The sequence below is a fragment of the Sander lucioperca genome, chromosome 9 (genome assembly GCF_008315115.2).
Source record: "Sander lucioperca isolate FBNREF2018 chromosome 9, SLUC_FBN_1.2, whole genome shotgun sequence".
NCBI classification, from domain to species: Eukaryota; Metazoa; Chordata; class Actinopteri; order Perciformes; family Percidae; genus Sander; species Sander lucioperca.
Genome location: NC_050181.1, coordinates 33,375,419 through 33,395,013, shown reverse-complemented (window position 1 = coordinate 33,395,013; position 19,595 = coordinate 33,375,419). Strand labels below are relative to the sequence as shown.

Genomic DNA, 19,595 nt, shown 5'->3' with positions numbered 1-19,595 from the left:
TCATCGCTCCACTCTAAGGTTCAAAGTGTCCCCAGACTGGGTTTTTATTCCAGAGGGACAGACAGGCAAAAACAGACAGAGCTACAGACAGTCAGACCTACAGATGGACAGACAGACAGACAGGTGGACGAAAAAGTTAGAACGACAGAGAGTCAGAACGACAGATGACTGGTGGAAAAGTTATACCTGCAATGTTGTCTGCAGCATCTTCTCAAGTGGATGAGTAGATGGATTGTTGGATGATTAGATTGATGAATGGATGGATGGATGGTTGGTTGGTTAGATGAGTGGAGGAGTGTGTGTCGGAGGATTCGGGTTGGGGTTAGGGATTATCAACAGGAGGAAAGAGGAAAACAAGAAAAAAAAAAAAAACATGAAACAGCTGTGAAAGGGCCACACGAATGCCATTATTTCCTTCATTGTGTTTCTTCAATTCTTGTCTTGCTGTCAGCTTTTAGTAGCCTATAGTGTTTGCATGTGTGTGCATGTAAAACAAACTCCCAGTATCCTTGACTGCTTTGAGTATGTGTTTGTGTTTGCATGTGTGTGTGTGTGTGTGTGTGTGTGTGTGTGTGTGCATGTAAAACCAGCTCCCAGTATCCTTGACTGCTCCACAATGCAAGCACAGTTTGTGTATTTATGAAAAAAAAAGAAATAGCAAAGGAGTAACTTGAATGGGGTTTGTTTTTCCACTCCATTACTAAGCTTCTTGTGGCTCTCTTGTTTGCAAGTGCGTGCGTGTGTGTGTGTGTGTGTGTGTGTGTGTGTGTGTGCGTGTGTGTAGCTCAGATGGTTTTACCTGTGAAAGTGTAAACTCCATTCAGCCGGACGGAAACTGAGGGAGTGAGGGAGGAAGCGAGGGAGGGGTTGGCAGTGGAAGGAGCGATGCTTGCGGAGGAGGGAGGAGGAGTCCGGGTGGAGGAGGGAGGGGGAGTGAGGGAGGAGGAGGGAGAGAGCGGCAGGTCAGGGAAGAGGGCGTTGGAGAGGGTGGTGGTGGAGAATTCAGAGACGGTGGTCGACACGTCAGCCACGAAGGAGGTGGGGGAAGGTGAGGAGTCTGGGGAAGGTGAGGAGTCTGGGGAAGGTGAGGAGTCTGGGGAAGGTGAGGAGTCTGGGGAAGGCTCGGGGGAGGAGGTGGAGGCGAAGAGAGAAGGGTAGGAGTAGGAGTAAGTGGGATCAGAGCCGGAGCCAGAGAAGACATCAGGGGGAGAGGAGGGTGGGAGGGAGGAGGATGGAGAGGATGGAGAGTCAAGGAAGGATAAGGTGGCGTCTGGGGAGTCTGGGTCCATGAGGCCTTGGGAGGGAGGAGGACGAAGAGGACGAGGAGGAAGATGAAGCGCAGGAGGAGGAGTGGGAATGAGCAAGCAAAGCGCAAAAATGGCCATGGAATCGAACGAATGGGACACATCAAAGTGAAAGGGAAAGAAGCGCAAGAACGAGCGAAAGCGGTTGGATGGTAGGCGGTGGTGTCGGTCATGGTGGCGCGTTTGGATGAGAAAAAAATAAAATAAAACAACAAAGAAAAACAGGAGGAAAGAAACGAAAGAAAATCAGAAGAGAAAAACGGTGGAAGAAGTACAGGCAAAAAGCCACAACAAATGACAGAAATAAAGAAACGTGATGAAGAAAAAAGTAAAAGAAGAAGACATCCCAACTCTTTCTCTACATCAGTCTTCCTCTTTCCCACAACACATTTCTGACTGTTTTCCTTTTCCGTATTACCTTGCACCAGCAGTGTGTACTCCCCCAGGCTGTCTCCTATGCCGTTGTTGGCTTCACAGAGGTAGACGCCATTATCGGATTTGTTGAGCATCTCGAAGCGCAAGAAAGCACCGTCGGCTTTGGCCAGTGGGGGGAGCTCTCCATCCTTCTTCTCCCACCTGTAAGAGGTGGGCCTGTTGAAACAGGAGAGAGAAAGAAACACAAAGAATGAGAGTCCTGAGTTGAACTGTGTGCTCCGCACATTTTTTACACAAAAAAGTAGAAGAAGTAAAAATCAAAAGGGGGTTGAAGTGATGAGAGGAGAAGGGAGCTGTGACAAGTGCTGCAGGACAAAGAGAAAAAGATGAAACGATCAAGGGCGAAGTAGAGATGGAAAGAGGCAAAATGGTTGGAGGAGAGGGGAGGCTGGGTGGAATGAAGACGGAAAAAGATAAAAGCAGTGGAGGAGAGCAAGTGAGAACGCATGAGAGAAAGAGATGGATGTTACAGCGAGAAAATAGAGAAGGGACAGAGGGAGAAGGAGAGAATGAACGATGGAAAGAGAGAGAGGGGGGGCTGCAGATGGTGAAAGTGAAAAAAGGAGTGATGAAGGAAATGATGGAAAGAGGGGTTTGGAGGAGTGCCACAGCTTGAAGAAGGAAAGTGATTAAAAGAGATGGATGGAGAAGAAGACAACAGAACAAAGATCAGCATTTCAAATCAGCCAGCGTTAAAAAAAAAAAAAATCCATTCTGCATAACAGATCGCGTATGAGAGAGATAGCGAGACGTGTCTTGATAAAAGAATCAATTATGTAAATGTACGATTCCTTAAGCGCTGTACAGTAATTACAATGACGGGGGAGACTGAAGCGGGGACAGACCCGAATGGGTTGGACTGATTAAACGCTCTTGGAAATGTGAAGGAAAAAAAAAAAACTCAGCGACACCTAAAGGTGCAATCTGTAAATTGACGATGGAGTCCAGGTGGTTATTTGTGCAGTAACTGTTAAAGGCAGGAACAATACATCTCCTAGATCCAGCTCCTTTAGACCAATATTTAAAAATCTAGTTGGATGTTTCTAAAAAAGGCAAAAACCTACAATTCTATCTGCTGTTGCTGCTGGGCAAAATTCTCAAACTGACTGAAAGCTAATGAGAATCATGGTCTACTCCCTTGACACCTGCTGCTGAGCAAACACTTGGGAGACTGTGGACTTATTCGAAAGCTTCAAGTTTTGAATATATGTCATTTTAGGAATATAAATCCCAACGAGCTCCAGCTGTCCTGAGGCAAATGAATATTCATCCATGAAGTATTTGAAACAAGCGTGTCCTGACCATGTTTGGCTACATCGTCTGGTTACCTGCAGTAAAATGGAATCAGCTGTTGTATTACACTGCCTCCAAATGCTATATAATGTGCAATTAACTGATCAATTAACTTCACATTTACAAGGCTGTAAATTGCGTAGTGTTATTGCACATAATGCTCAAAAGTCAATCACTGTTATACAGCAAGTACTTAGTTTAAGTGCAGAAAGGCGATTGGTCAGACCACGCTGATAATTCCCACCATGCATGTCTAAAATCTGTGTTTTATTCTTGGCTACGAGCTCTGCTTTGGTGGAAACTTTTCAATTAGCATGCATGCATTAATAAACACTGCACACAAGTCATGATATGCTTGAAGACATTCTTTAACGCAATTATGGGTACTTTGGTTCTGCGTATCCCTCCCTCTCACAGCTATAATCATTATCCCTGTAAAGAATGTGCTATTGGGTGTTTTTGCTAAATTATTCATGTAAAATTTGCTAAATTATGTTAATGTCTAAAATCTCTGTAATCCATCACTTAAAAGTACCAAAAGTATCTGTTGTCTGATCAGTAGTTATACAGTTAGAGATTATTAAAGGATAAAGCTGGTGTTATTTTTATGTTGTTCTTATGTTGAACAAATCTACACATTAGTCAACCTGCCATGACTTTCTGACTACGCTGTCTCAGTCCCAAGCCCATTGGTTCCTACAGAAGATGGACATATGTTTAAAGCTGCTCTAATCTATTCTTTATGAAAAAAATAAATGGATGAAATGACAGCAGACAGAGAGAGAGAGAGAGAGAGAGAGAGAGAGAGAGAGAGAGAGAGAGAGAGAGAGAGAGAGTTTTGGTTTTACAGTCCACAGTCCAACTGTTTTGATTCAGTCAGCTCTCATCAGCGTAGTTTCAAGACAAATCAGGCAGCTGCATTGTCACTCCCTGCCCAGCCCCAAACAACAGAAAGACAAAGTCTGCGGCTTCCTTATGAAAGGAAAAAAAAAGAAGCTAAAAGTAAGCAAATGAATGCTAATGTTGCTCTGCGTCTGCTTGATGTGTAAATAAGCCACTGTTTGCTAATTCAACTTTATAAGGTGATAAAATGTGTTGTTTACAACATATTGTGCTGCACCTCTGTGGCCAAAAACATAAATTATAGTCGGTTTAAAGATGTGTTACAAATATGCAGTTTAATTTACAAACAAAGCAAAGTCATTTCTCAAAGCAGCTGGGCACTAGCAAAGGTCACTCAAACAGGAGTAAATAGTGCATTTGTAGGGGGACTATTTTCAGCTGCGGATTAATACACATTTGATGCACTAGGGAGCATTTACGGCAGCAGGACGGCTGATTTGACTCAGAATAAAGCCTTGTGACAAGGAACAGGTCACTGAGTGCAATGCTGTGAACTATAACAGAATAAACTATATCAGACTTTGGCTACACAGGCAATACTTGTTAGTAATACAATATTGGTCTTGGTCTTTGTTAACAATAAGAGAAATATACTGTAGAATATTGCCGGCCCTATTCTTTTACAGGTTACAGATTACTGTAATCCTGTTACATGTCACCTGCTGTTTTCTAACCGTGGCCATGACCGTGCACACATAAGGAAGTACACACGCAATAGGTTAAAGTTATGCAAGGCTTTTTAGCTGTAAATGTGTTCGGTAAACAGTCTTGGTTAAATAACTCCAAGCTCAGAAATGTGATGCAAGCACTCCTGGGCCATGCTGATTGAATAGTTGTGAAATATAAAAAAGAAGGTAAAGCACAAATTCCTTTCTCTGCTGTTGGAAAGCTCTTTTTGCCGGGCGTCAAGGAAACACAGTATGGAATTTGATATGGTAAGTTATTCTTTTGAAGCTGACAGGATGTGACCACGGAAAGAGAAAAGTGTGTATCATGGAATACAGTGTGACGTTTGTTGAGTTTGATTGGTGGGGGAAGAGAGGGATCTGAGTGGCTGGGTGTGTTGAAGGAAAGGTGTCGTTGCAGTGATTGGGTTTTGACTGACAGCTGCGGGGTCAAGCTGTATCTGATTTGATTGGACACTAGCTCATTCACAAGCGGCGGTACACACAGCTGAGCACGCTCCCCTGGTCTCGCCCTCTCTAGTGCACGCAGACACACACACACACACACACACACACACACACACACACACACACACACACACACACACACACACACACACAGCACTTTCTTTTGTTTGCTCTCCCTCTCTCTGTCTTCGTCATTCGCTGCTTGTCACCAAATCTTTCTGTCTCCTCTCCGCCCCCGCGTTTCTCCGTTTTCACCTCTCCCTCTCCTGTCGGCTTGTTTTCTTTTCCTCGCTACTCCTCCTTCCCCTGTCATTTTTTACAGCGATCTCACAGTTTCTATATAGCCATGTTTTTTTTACGTATAGCCTCTGCCACTCAGCGTACACTTTATTGTATCTAAAGCCTCTCTGTGTATCGTGATCCGGATCAGGATCTGAACTCTGAAGCCTTACATTGTCAGGGCCATTTAAACTACATAGAACCCTTTATTACCATAGAACATGAATATGTCCTATATAGAACATACATAATTTAGTGGATGCTTTCTCCCAGAGTGTCTAATTATATCACAAATACAGTAAATAGATTTCTAGCTTAGGTGGTCCCTGTGGGAATTGAACCCCTGACCGCTGCACTCTGTGCACGCCTCGCTTTTCTCCCATCTATAATTTAATCGACTCCGCTGCTGCGCGTTAAAGCACGTTCATGCGATGACAGCCACCTCCTACTTTTCCGCCCCCTATCTGTTCCACCTGCCAATCAAACTAACCGGCTAGTCTTATTCCCAGCCACTCCTGTGATGAGCTGACAGGGGGAGAGAGGGGAGAAGGAGGGGGGGTTTAGGGGGAAAAGGTGTGAGGAGAGATAGAGGAGAGTTATAGGAAAGGACGGGGAGAGGAGGAGGCGGAGGAGGAGGGCAACGAGGCATCGTGACAAGACGAAGAGGAGTGAACGAGCCGTGAGTGAACAAGCCGTGAGTGACACGGCGGCGGAGAGATACCCAATGATGGAGGGATGGAGGGAGGCAAGGAGGGCAGGAGAGTGGATCGATAGGGCTGGTTGGCTGAAGGTTCATCTATAATGCAGAAAGGCCAGGGAAAAAAAGAGTGTATTTGTGTGGGCAGGATTTAGGACGGGGGTTTGTAGTTTGTTTCTGTCTGTGAGCACCACAAATGTTGTGTACACACTGTATCAGTGAACACGGGAGAGCTTGTACAAGCAGATGTTTTCGCTAACTGTGCCCATGTGTGTGTGTTTATGTACATATCATGTTTGAGCAAGTGAGTACTTGCGCGAGGTGTGAGAAATTAAACATGTTAGTGTGGGATTGCTTACAAGTGTGTGCAGACTGTCAGTGCTGCTTCTTGTGTGAATCCTGTGTGTGTGTGTGTGTGTGTGTGTGTGTGTGTGTGTGTATGTGCATTTTTATTGATTGGATTGCGGACCTGTCGTGTTATTTGTCAACTTTTCAGTAACTAAATGTAGTTGTTTTTTGGATACGTATGTCTGTTTTTTTATATGCTGGTCTTAGTTGCCTCTAAAATCTATTGCCTCTCCATGAGCAGGGGTGAAAGCTTTGAATGGGGCAAGGACAGCAGCACCTGGCCCTGTTTATAAGATTCAGGGCTTCCATCAGCACATGCTTTAGAGAAAAAGAGAAGAGATTCCTATGCTAGAGGAAGCATTGGCTTGATATAAATGATCATCTATTGGGAAATTTACTGGACATAATAATAATATTAAGAACTCACACCTATTTCCAGTCATTGAGGTGAGAGAGGACATTAGCACTGGCTGAGAAGAGACGATAAAAAGGCTACAAGCACTAAATGAAAGACAGTACATAAACCCTGAATTAAGTGGCCATCCGAAACTGTCCTCATCCTCACCTCACAATTGTAATGAATGTTCCAATATTCAAATTACTGAACTCTTGTGGTACTGCGAAAAGGTAAAGATGGGAGTAGCTTTATGTTATAGCATTTTTTTAAAGTGTCTGATCTTGACACCAAACACAGTGGCGTCTCCCACCAACAGTCAACGGCGGATTCTTCTAACCATGACCACTATCTTTCCCTAACCTTAACCAAGTAGTTAGGTGGTTAGTTAGTTGCCTAAACCTAACCATACCTTCACCATGGAGGTGTCATATATATATATCAAAGTCATATAAGTAGACACCTATCGTAGATTTGTTGGACAATCTGCAGTAAACAAGCAGGAAGAACTTTACTGAAGCTCAGTTGAGAATTACATTTGCAAGGTTCATACAGATATGCCACATGAAACACTCTTGTGCTGCTGTGGCGCTGGCATACAAAATGTGCAACATGTACTATAAAGTCTTCTTACGCCGGTAAAATGCGTATGGTGTCTAGACTGCATTGAAATCAGAGAAAATGTGTTTGTGTGTTTACATACACACAGGCAGATATGGTGTCAATAAAATGTGTGTGTGTGTGTGTGTGTGTGTGTGTGTGTGTGCGTGCGTGCGTGCGTGCGTGCGTGCATGCGTGTGTGTCTTACTCGGGGTTGCCGTTGCCCACACACTGAAGATAAAACTTCTCCCCCTCTCTAGGCAGATTGCTCTCAGGCGTGATCCGCACGTCAGGGGAATCTGTAAGTGGAAGACAAACACACAAACACACACACAAACACACACAGAGTGTAGTTACATAACACAGGACTCATAACCGTACAGACATGCAAACAGTCTCATCCCCGTCTCAAATCTACTCCCATCTGCATCCAGTAGGCGTCCCCATCTCTCTGCCTCCCACAATGACATAACCCCTTACACAACGACATCACTTTCCCTCTGCGATGCAGTTCCGCTGTCTCGCCCACAGGGTGGCAGCACCGACACAGACTCCGACGTGGATCCATTTATAGATTAATTTGGATGATAACCTGCTCTTCTAATCCACAGTGACTCAACTCTGGGCAAGTGCACCAGCAGAGGAAGGTTACATTCCTGTGTGGTGATTATTACAGGCAGCTAATGTGAAATTATTGGAGCAGAGATCAAACTGCAAAGGAGGAAAATGTGCTTCTGCTGCCTAATAAATGAGAAGAGCAAGGCAGAAATAGAAAAAAAAAGACAGCAGTTCAAAGTTGCATTTTGCATTTCCGTCTCACATGTGTCTGTCCTCTACTCTCCCTCTCTCTTTACCCAGTATCCTCTGTACCCCCCCCCCCCCCCCCACACTCCTCCCGATTTTCTCAGTTGACTCACACAACACTCGCAGAGCGTGCTCGCTCCTCTTGTCCCCCGGAGCGAGAGAGGGATGGTCGACGGCACAGGTGATGAGGGCCTTGTCGTCACTGCGGCTCACCTCCAGGGTGAGCTCGCTGCTCACGTTGTATGTCGGATCATCTGGAACGGACTCCACCACGTTTGGACGTCCTGAGGTGAAGAAGGACACGAGGGGGGAAGGGGACAGTCAAGAGGAAGGAACAACACTAGTACAACACAGATACAGAAATACCACAGACACACACACACACACACACACACACACACACACACACACACTAAGGCACTAAAAAAGGTTCTTTGCATGTAATTAGGATGTGGTGGTTTCATGTTGTAAAACTGTACATAACATATATATATATATATATATATATATATATATATATATATATATATATATATATATATATATTGCTATTTTGCAGCAATACAATTGAAGTGAGATGAACAAACAGAGAGGTTATCCTTTTAGATAAAACATGTAGACAAAGTTTACTTTTGGGGAAATAATTTGAAATTGAACAAAAGTGAACAATTTGAAGTTAAAAAAAATGTAATAAATTGCAATATATCACAGAATATTGTAATATGTTCAAAATAGCAATAATATATCGTGACATAAGTATTGTGATGATATAATATTGTGAGGCCTCTGGTGATTCCCACCCCTACTATTCTCTCACAAAAAAAAAAACTTCCTATCATAAAAACATGCAGGTCTATCTTTGCCTTGACGGTAACTAGGACTAGCAGCAGTAACATATCTGCTGTGTATTTCTCTCAGTTTGACAAAAATGGGTTTAGTATTGAAACGGTTAGTTAATTAGTAGGGGTGTCACGATTCGATTTTACTTTCGATTGTAAGGTCACGATTCGATTGGATTTAAACTTTCTTTTCAATAGTTACAGCAATGCCACAATAAGAGCCACTACATGGCAGAAGGGTACTTTACAACAACAGTTTGAGTTTTTCAAAATTTACGAAGTGCAATTGAAAGCACCTTTAGTTTACCAAGATGCACCTGAACACACCTTAACGTCCGTGACAGCCCACATGCTTTACTTTCGTTGTTTGTTTCCATAACTCACTCAACGGGAAGGCAAAATGTTGCCACACCTGTGACTTCAGGGAAGCAGGAGGAATTCTTTGTTCTGTTGTTTGAATGTCTGACTCCGGCAGTGGCCATGGTGTCGTAGCTGCGGCTACCGGTAAGCTAAGTAAGTAAGTTACCCTGTGTCATTAGCTGCATGCTACCAGCCTGAGGCTAACCTTACCAGGGTAAGGTTAGCCTCAGGCTCAGTCTTTAGCTGCATGCTACCAGCCGGTAAGCTAACATTACCCTGGGTCTTTACCTGCATGCTACCAGCCAGTAAGCTAAGGTTACCCTGGTCATCTGTTGTATATCGTTGTACATCGAATATCTTTGGGTTGGTCAGAAAAAAGAAATCATTTGAAGACACCATCTTGTGCATATTGCTCTCTTTTTGATATCTTATAGCCTAAGCTATTAATCAAAAAGCTAATCTTGAGATGAATCAATGATGAAGTTCCAAGTGCTGTGATTTACTTTAATATCCGTACTTCTAAAAGGGGATATATAACAACTCCATCCTGTGTAACAACAGTTTCTTCTGGTAACATACAGTAGGCTATCAAATCCTTTCAGTCTTACATCCTGCTACAACATCCTTGTTCATGAGGAAAAATGTAAAGAAAATTGAAATCTCAAAGCTACTTCATGGCATCCTCAAAGCTGCAAAAGTCTATGTTGCATCTTGGCAGATCCAAATGGCAGTCAGAGGGAAATGAAAATGTCAGTTTCCTTCAGTAGCGAGAACTCCTGTAATGTAACATCAGTGAACTGCACACAGCCCGCTCATGTTTACTAACCAGGCCAGTCTGTGATGTGTCGTGCTCAAGGACACCAAAGGGACGAGAGAGGCCAAAGATCTAATGTTGCTAAGCCCAGCTTTCTTGGACTCACTCGCTCGCTGTTGCTTAGGAATAAACAGCTTGCATTTCCATCAATGAGGATTCAGATGCAACTAAACCCAGGAAGAGACTTTTATTTTGGTAAATAAAAAGAATCTAAAGCATCTTACTGTAACTGCAATCTGTTGCAACCATAGTTTGTTATTTAGAGTGATAAAACAGGTCTGTTTTTATGAGGCAAGTGTAAAGTATTAAAATATGCTCAGATTTTCATATAGAGACATTTCCATTTGATGTTGTTTCCCTTTTTATTCCTTTATTTCACATTTCTGGCAGCAGCCACAGCAGTCTGCGCAGGATAAAAAGAAAAAGTGGGTGCAGGTGGGTCTGTGCAGCAGCAGCAGCACTAGAGTTAGACAAAGTATGAAAGCATAAACACGGGGAAGACTGTCACCCAGAGATTGCACCCTATTGTAAGAAAAAAATATAAAACTGGGTGGTCAGACCGTGAAAGTGGTTGGTGAATCTTGGAAAGTGGACCAGAACCTTATCGCCTTCTCTTGCACACACACACACACACACACACACAAGCATGGGCACATGTAGGTCAAGATTATGAATAACATATACACAGAGGAGGCAGAGATAGTGGTAGGGGAGAAGATTGGAAAACACACACTTTTTCCTCTCTGTCTCTCTCTCAAACACAGCTATCACAGACCCCTCTTCTTCCTCCCCCTCCACCCCCCCCCACCAGAGAACTCTTCAAATACCACTGAATCTAATGACATCTCTCTTTTTATTACCATAACCAGTTCTCTGACCCGTGGAGAAAATTAGTTTACTTTCCAGGTGCATTTCAATAATCCTACGCCACTCAGAGGAGTCTTTTCGTCACCGTCTGCCTCACTCACTATTCTCTCTCTCCCTCTCACTGCACACACAAACACAGACAGTATATAGCCTTTATTAAAAACCATGGATCTCCAAAACCAGAACTGGGACTGAAAAAATCCCGTATGTTTACGCAGTGACTCCTGTGTACAGTATTTTTCCGAAATCATACAATTGAGTTTTAATAGTTTTTCAGGCCCAAGAGGTCATGGAACTGACTCAACACATTCATAAAGGAAAAAATAAGATGCAGTCAGATTAAGTGTTTTTTCCCCAAGACAGCAGTGACGCACATTTACTCATAATTCACATTTCCTCAGTTTATTATTAGATAATCAGGGTTGATTTGCAAGTCAGCTGCAAGCGGAGCACAAGCATATCGGACTGGGAAGCAGTAACAGGTTGTGTTACACTGGATTAGGTTCAAACTAACAGACCCTTCCTTTTAAAGGGCCTGTTCAACTGAATAAAAAAAGAAAAATACATATTTTTAGCCATACAGGTCCTTTTTTTCATTTTGTCCTGGTTTTGAGATAGGGCTGAACGATTTTTGAAAATAATCTAATTGCGATTTTTTTCCCAAATATTGCGATTGTGATTCGATATTCGATTATTTTTTTAAGCTCTTTGTCTTCTGTATTATTCAACAAAGAATAATAATATAATAATTTATAGTATGAACACACAATTACACACTAGACAGTTAAATAAGTAAAAATATAGTATATATCTATATATATACACACATACATAAGTGTATTTTTTTTTTTACAGTGCACAGAGAGGAGATGCCTCCAGCCCCTCCCCCTCGTGAAGCTGCGTGCTGCCGTGTGCACTTGTTCAGAGAGGCTATCGTTACGTTAGCTAGTTGCAACTGTACTAATAAAACTGTTGAAACACCGCGGCCACGCTGCTGTGAAAGCTCCCCGAACGACATTTATCAGAGTCTGGTTGTTACCCCTCTCAGTGGCAGCTCCTCCACTCCATATCTTTATAACGGAGCTAACCGCTAACCGGAGCTAACCGGAGCTAACCGCTAATCAGAGCTAACCGTTGCCAACCGAGCCTTGAGTTCTGTGTGCCTGTATCCATTAACTGCATGTATAGACTCAAGCCCGAATAAAATCCTTCATTTTATTAAAATGGCTGTAAAAGTTTTAAACTACAACTCAGAGTTGTTTGAATGACAGAAATCAGCTCATGGTACGACGTAGCGTTAGCGTGCTAGTTGATGCTTTCTCTGCGGAGTGCAGACTGATTTGCTCTCGCGAGTCATGTGACCAAATCGCAGCCTTTGCGATTAGGAAATCGCGTTTTAACATATCGCGATATTATCGCAAAAGCAATTAATCGTTCAGCCCTATTTTGAGATGTTCCTCTTTGATATTCCTGTCTCCACCCATATAACATGGAGTTGAATTAAATTTCAATTGTGCTGCACACAGCAGGAAAAAGTGAATTTTCCACACATCCTGGTGTCTTACTCTGCATTATCCACAGAACAGGCTGTAAAGAGGTATTCATACTAGGGAAAGTTATTTGTTAGAAAGTAATTCCAATAAATGCTGTTCCGAGTGTGTTTTGTGCATTACCCAGAGTAACCAGGATGTTGTTTCTGGAAACAGAGGTTACTGTTGGATTTTTTTCAAATCATTAAAGTCATTTTTTCAATGCTGTGAGCACCACAATTCTATTTACCAACATTGTATTTTAGAGCCAGACATCTTAGAGTCATGTCATAACCTGGACAAATAAAATTAAGTGAGAAAAAGTAAGGAGGAACTGACGCTTAAACTGTATTTAAAGTAACTATAATCATTGTTGTATTAACGGTAGTCTGGATCAACAGAAGTACATTTCCAGGATAATTGCTTGACCTGCCCCTCACCTTCCACTATCTGTGTGTTGCTGTTCCCAAACTCTGTTTGCTTCAGGAAACAACAAACAACAACAAACTTCGAGCTAGCAAGCTACATGCTGAAAATGGAAAGTTTTGAAGAAAATTTGGATCGTGCAACAAGGCAGGCCTGCTTGGTTCTTTATGGGAATGATTGTAAAGATTTACAAAGAATATGTTTATGGCATTTCCTTTCTAACTGGGACGTTTTGGGACCGATTGGTGGGATTGCTGTGGACAAAGTACACATGGTGATACACTGGTAAGAGCAACTGAGGTTCAATTATGTATCCAGCTAATTTAAATAGCTCACGTTACAGTATTGTGTGAACAGATAACTTCATTTAATATTGTATGTGGAATTTTCTTTTGGGTGCAAATGTTCCACCAAAACAAGTTCCTTCCTCAGACTATTTAGCAGAGCCACCATCGCTGCGTCCAGAGCTTAGCGCCGCCCACAAGGATTGTGATTGGTTTAAAGAAATGCAAACAACCCAGTTTTTTTTTCTCCTATCCCAGAATGCATCTGTGGTGTAGCCAGACCTTACTCCACAGCGCTGTGGTGATAGGTCTGGCAATGTGAGACTATATTAACAGGGAAAGGCATCAATCCTAGTGATGAAGTAACAGAGAAGTATCACTACAGCTCCCCTCGCTGCTGCGGAGCTTCTCAGTGTCTTGCAGCTCGTTATTTTAGTTTTCAGGCCTGCAGCCTTACTGTTTTGTTTCTCTCTCAACATTCTCATACTGTAGCCTAATTTCCAGGTCCGATATTTCAGGTTTGATAAACCAACTGTACACCACCCATCCAAAACCAAACTGCAGACTGGCACAGTTCGCTGATGAACATGGTGGAGCATTAGCAGTTCAAGAGCTACATACAATATTTACCTGAGGAGTTAGTGGAGACCAAAACAGAGCTGAAAGACTGTGGACACAAATATTGGACACAAACACAACTCCAAATGAATCATAATGTTGCTCAGTATCTGCTGGATATCTAAATAAGTAAATATTTGCTACTGCACCACGTTCGACATACTGTATACATTTTTGGGGTTGAATGCATGTATTGTAACTCGCTTGTATAATGTAGCCTAATCAACTTTATAGATGATAATATGTCAGTGTTGGTAGCAGCTTGTTTTCCACTGCTCCCAAGTGGCCAACAAATCAGTAATTGGAGGTTTAATTGCTGTGCAAAATATAGAACGCTGAACAGGCTGGGTCTGTACAAGCAGACCATGCAAACGGAAATATGATGTAGAGCTGACGGTGTAGAGGTAAGGATAGAGGTGTGAGAAGTGATGGTTGTTCAGTGTGAAATATAAAGGAAACTGAGCACTCAACCATTCATTTGTCAAATACAAGACATATTTGCAGAGAAGCAATACCCGAATACAATTTTTTGTGCTTCGAAGCTTCAGTACTAATCAACAGCGAATTTTCAAAGCTTCGGTGGTGGCGGCCATGGAGGGGGGGGGGACTGATCAGAACTCAGGGCACATTCAGACGAGCAATCGATCGCAGCAGGGTGGTGCGGCGGGAGTGTCATGAATGGCTCCGTTGTGTGACGTCCTGTTGTGTTCTTTAACCCCCCCAATGTGGCACAAGCAGTGGCGGTTTTTGGCACGGGCGAACACTTAAACTTAAAACACTTTGGCCCTTGATAAAACTGAGCCTAAAACTGAGTGGTGGACAAAACACTACAACAATAAAAGAAGTAGGCATGCTTTACTGTATGATTGCATTAGTAGCCTATATAAACGTTGCACATCATGCAAACGTTCTTAACGAGAATTGTAGCTTTTCTGCTTTTCTGCTTAGGCAGACAAAAACTCATGATAGACCTCTTCAAATTAAAGCACAGAGCCTCTTGAAATGATACAAAACATATGTATTCATATATATATATATATATATATATATATATATATATATAGAGCTTGTTTTATGATTCATGAGGAGTATACCATTTTATTGTATTAATAAATGGCACTTTTTGAAGTATTTAATGTGTCAACTCTCACAGATTCTTGCTCACTCATTAAATGGCGTTAGTAGTTTTAAGGAGTAGGAGTTGCTATACATATTCAGGGGAGCGCAAGGACGGGTGGTATTTGTGATCTTATGTGGTGGGCCGATTTTTGGTCCCAGTCCGTCCCTGTCGATGACATCATTGATGATTTTGCGTCAAGAAAGGCCAGAGGGGTCAGCTTTTAGTTTTAGTTTGTGTTTTCTGTTCTTAGTGCTATAGTGTAATAATTAGATTCTCTTTAGTATGTCTTCACATTTGTGTGATGAAGGATTTGTGCTATTTAGAATATTTCTATATTTTATTTGTATATTATTCTTAATATTTTATATTATTGTTGCTCTCTGCTCTTGTTACATTTTTTATGATTGTATATATTTTTGGCACATTTATGTATATAGTGTATATTTATTTTAAGTTCTCATAACCTATACTGTCATATTTTGTGCAGAATTGTGTTCATTGTCTTTTGGCAATGTTGGAGGTGGAGATTATGCACCTTAAAAAGTGTCTTTCCTGTTGTAATTACATTAGTTATATAACTGGATTCTATATTGCAATATTTTTTTTTTGGGGGGGGGGGCTCGAAGGGGGGGGTCTCGCCCAGGGCGCCATTCAATGTAGAACCGCCACTTGGGACAAGTAGACTTTATATTTCAAAATGAATGTTTTCCATCAGATCATTTACAGATATAAACATTTCCAACCGCACTTGAAGGCAGTTTCTTCCACACGCTGACAAGTCTGATCCACAGTTACATGATTGGTAGTCTCGCATTGCCAGACCTTCCTCCACAGCACTGCAGAGGAGGAGGGTCTGGCTAGTCCACACAGCATTCTGGGATGGGAGAAAAACGTGCTCTGGTTTATTGGCATTTCTTTAAACCAATCAGATTTGTTTTGGGCGGCGCTAAGTGCCGGATGAAGCGTATTCAGATCCAAAAATTAAAAATCAAATACCTACCGAACAAATAAATATCCGAAATAGTCGAATATTCTGATCCAGCCCTAATGTGCTTGCCTCTTTTAGAGAGCTGACATCTGGTATGTGAATTTAGCTTGATGTATAACTGCTTACAAAACGTTTGTCTTAAACAAGAGAAGGCCACACACATGCTACTTGGACTTCCACATAGTTGTTTATGCATCTCAAGTCATCATGTACAATCAATTTAAAGGATCAAATTATGATGTCATTTCGTTGTTACATGATTCATTACTATTAAAACTGTTCAAAAGTTTACAACAGTTCACAAAAGGGCCAAATCATTTCAAAAACATATATCATCAAAGTTATGTTTTTAATGACTAATACATCATTAAAAAGGACTATGAATATCCAATTGTATATTTCCAGCATTATTGGAAGTATGTGTGGTATCCTCCTTCTTCAATATTTAGGCCCGACAATACTCCAGCACCTGCTAAAAATTTGATGGGACCCTCGTACTTTTTATTAAAACTCCTGTTCGGAGAATAAAAAAGGTGGGCAACCGGCATATTCTTGAGACTAACTTCCCCCAAGATGGTGCTGCGATGTATAGGAGGTGCTGGTACTGCTGCTGCTTCAACCCTCAATCATACAATCCACCATAAAATAATCATGTTAGGAAAATCAAACAACTGGATGCAGCAATCACTGTGTCCAGCCTGTTTAGGCCTTTGGAGAAGTGTGCTTGTGACCACACTTTCTGAAGTTAGAGCTGAAACTTAATCGATTAGTGGATGGAACCAAAACCATTTCTCATAATGAGATGTAAAATGTTTTCATAATGAAAGGAATGAGTCTGCCAGTGCTTTTAATGCAGATTCAACTGTGTGACATTACGAAAAAAATAAAGCAGTGTACTACTTCAATTCCAGGGTTTTTCCTGATTCAGAATAGGCCTTTGGTACAGTAAAGGCAATGAGTCTGTGTTACCTTATTTGACAGCAATCTATGCATTTTCCTGTTATTTCTGACAATTTGATAAACAAAAATGTATATTATGCTTGCGTAAATGAAACCCCAATTAACAAAACTGGTTAAAAAGAGTTTTATTTAAATAAATCACCGGGAGAGTCCGGTACAGCCTGACTCTGGAGATACAACTGAGATTAGCTCTCATATTCAAGTTTATGTTCTGTTTGTTTAACGGTTGTTTAGTAAATTGCTCTTAAACACATTTAGAGAGGCTTTAGATTGCTATTTTTATTCTCAATTCTTATCATTTTGGTGCTGGTGATTTTCCTTTGGGGCTGGCTCAAACCTCTTTGGGGTGCGCCAAAAATTCCTCGATGCAGGAAAAACGCTGAATTCATAATGGTCTCCTGAGCAAAGGAAGTTCTTGAAACATAAACAATGTATTACAGTAAAAAAAAGTATGCAGTCTTTGCTTCATCCACAATGTTGTTAATCTATCATTTTAAGAAATGTATCAAGTAATCATTTGCTGGGTTCTGCTTCTCAAAAGTTAGTATTTGCAGCTCGTCTCCATTTTATATTATTATTGTAAGTCAAAGTAATGAAAGGGAAGACCTGTTAAAATGTGACGTTTTACTGCTGGTCTTGAATATCTTTGGGTTTTGGACTGTCAAACAAAACAAATAATTTAAAGTCGTCACTTTGGGCTCTGGTAGATTGTGATGGACATTGTTCACTCGATTTCTCACTGACTTTTTATAGACAAAACCCCCATAATAATAAGATCTATCAATAATGAAAGCAATTAGGGCAGCACAATATATCGTTTTTTTATCGTCATCGCAATATCACCTGGCGCAATAAACAAATCGCGAAAGGCTACGACATATCGCGAAAGGCTGCAACATATCGCGAAAGACACTCAGAGATTCTTTTGTGTTAGTTGAAAGAAAATATCAGCAGAAAACTGCACTTTAAAATGTAACTGTCATTCTTTTTTTAGTGCTGCCTTTTATATTTAATACACTATTCAATCAGTTTGTTTTCCTTTTATTTGTTTCCAATTCAACAATTTGTTGTATTTTAGAAGAGTACTGATAGCAGCAGAAATGCAGAACTGAGTACACTTCAATAAGCAAGTAATATTGTTATCGCGATATTCAACAACGTTATCGCATATCCTGATATTGTGCAGCTCTAAAAGCAATCATCAGTTGCAGCCCAATTCCGGATCACAAACAACATGAAAAAGAGCAGTTGGATCACTGCGGAAAGGTTCAGAGAAAGAGTGAGTAAAACTCTTTGTTATTTTTAACAACTTTGCCAACTGAACAAGGCGCTTAACCCCCAGCTACTGCAGTGAAGCCGCTCAGCTGCCAAAATGAGAAGATTCTGGTTCTACTTGGCATCTCCGGGGTGTGAAAACGTGTAACTACGAGCAGACAGCAACGCATGGCTTAACACCAGCGTGCATGATCAGCGAAAGCCCTTCCCTGGATAAGGGGAAGGTTTTAAAATAATCAAACACAGTCATCAATTTTAAGCTTTAATCGGATTACGATTATGGGAAAGTGCTCACGTGTGATTTGTGCGTTCAATGAGGTCATCTGATTTAGAAAGAGCGCTAAGTAGTCCTGTTACTGGATTACCAGGTGACTATATAGCTGCTGGGATATATTTGGTTCCGTCTTACCACAGTATGGTCTGTCTCTATACTCTATCTCCAGTGGTGGAATCAAGGGAGTAACTTTGGGTTCAACATGGGGGGGGTGTTGAGATCTCCACTTTTTGAGCAAAATTTAAATTTTGATCATCAAACACTTCAATTTCTGCATTTTGGTGAATTTTTCTGCAACAATGTGTGCCTTCTTTGCGTCAATGTATGGTGCAAATGTCTATAAAATAATAGGTTTTAACCCCCCCCCACCCCCCCACCCCTGTAAATTACGCCTATGGGTGGAGTACAATTACTCAAGTGCTGTAGTAACATTTTAGATAGAGTATTTTCATTTTCCTGCTAATTTCTACTTTTACTTTACTCAGGGTTACTGCAGGTTTCAACAAGTCAAATTTAAGGCATTTTAAGACCTTTTTCAGACCTTTATGAATTAAATTTAAGACATATATCACACCATAAAAGTACAACAAAATGCAGAGTCACAAAAGTAAAAGTAAATGAAATTATTAAAATTGAGTAAAAGCGACACTAATAATGATCTGTACATATACAGCAAATTATATTTGGACTAGTGAAAAAAAGAACTACAAAACACATTTCAATGAGCAGTAGAGGTAGCGTTACATGGACGTAGGAAAATTAAGAGCCCTTTAAAATTATTTAAGACCTAGAACATAATACTTTAGCGAATTTAAGACTTTTTAAGGCCTAAAATTTTGATTTTGAAATTTTAGACTTTTTAAGACTTCCTAACACCCCGCGGAAACAATACAACACTCAACTTTTTACTTCACTACAGTACATTTATTTTGAAAAAATAAGCCCTATTGGCACGGGACTAGTATTACCAGGGGACCTCATGTGATTTAGAAATCATTTGGCCAAATATGGTAGGTCATTTGCAGTGAAATTTGTACTTGACAAATTACAG

The 19,595-nt window shown here is 41.2% G+C and overlaps 1 protein-coding gene across 5 annotated transcripts in view; it reads right to left on the bottom strand.

Annotated features, from left to right (window-relative positions):
• The window catches only part of cadm3 (cell adhesion molecule 3), a 99,895-nt gene that overhangs the window by 10,549 nt on the left and 69,751 nt on the right, over positions 1-19,595 (bottom strand). For 2 of the 5 annotated variants that reach the window (XM_031285977.2, XM_031285967.2), the window contains exons 6-10: positions 8,304-8,474; positions 7,595-7,685; positions 1,723-1,895; positions 800-1,294; positions 187-207 (exon numbers count right to left, since the gene is read on the bottom strand). In XM_031285977.2, coding sequence (XP_031141837.1) covers positions 187-207; positions 800-1,294; positions 1,723-1,895; positions 7,595-7,685; positions 8,304-8,474 — 951 coding nt within the window. Of the gene's footprint in view, positions 1-186; positions 208-384; positions 607-799; positions 1,295-1,722; positions 1,896-7,594; positions 7,686-8,303; positions 8,475-19,595 lie in introns of those variants that run through there. The other 3 variants (XM_031285987.2, XM_031285998.2, XM_036004993.1) reach the window with 2 other exon arrangements.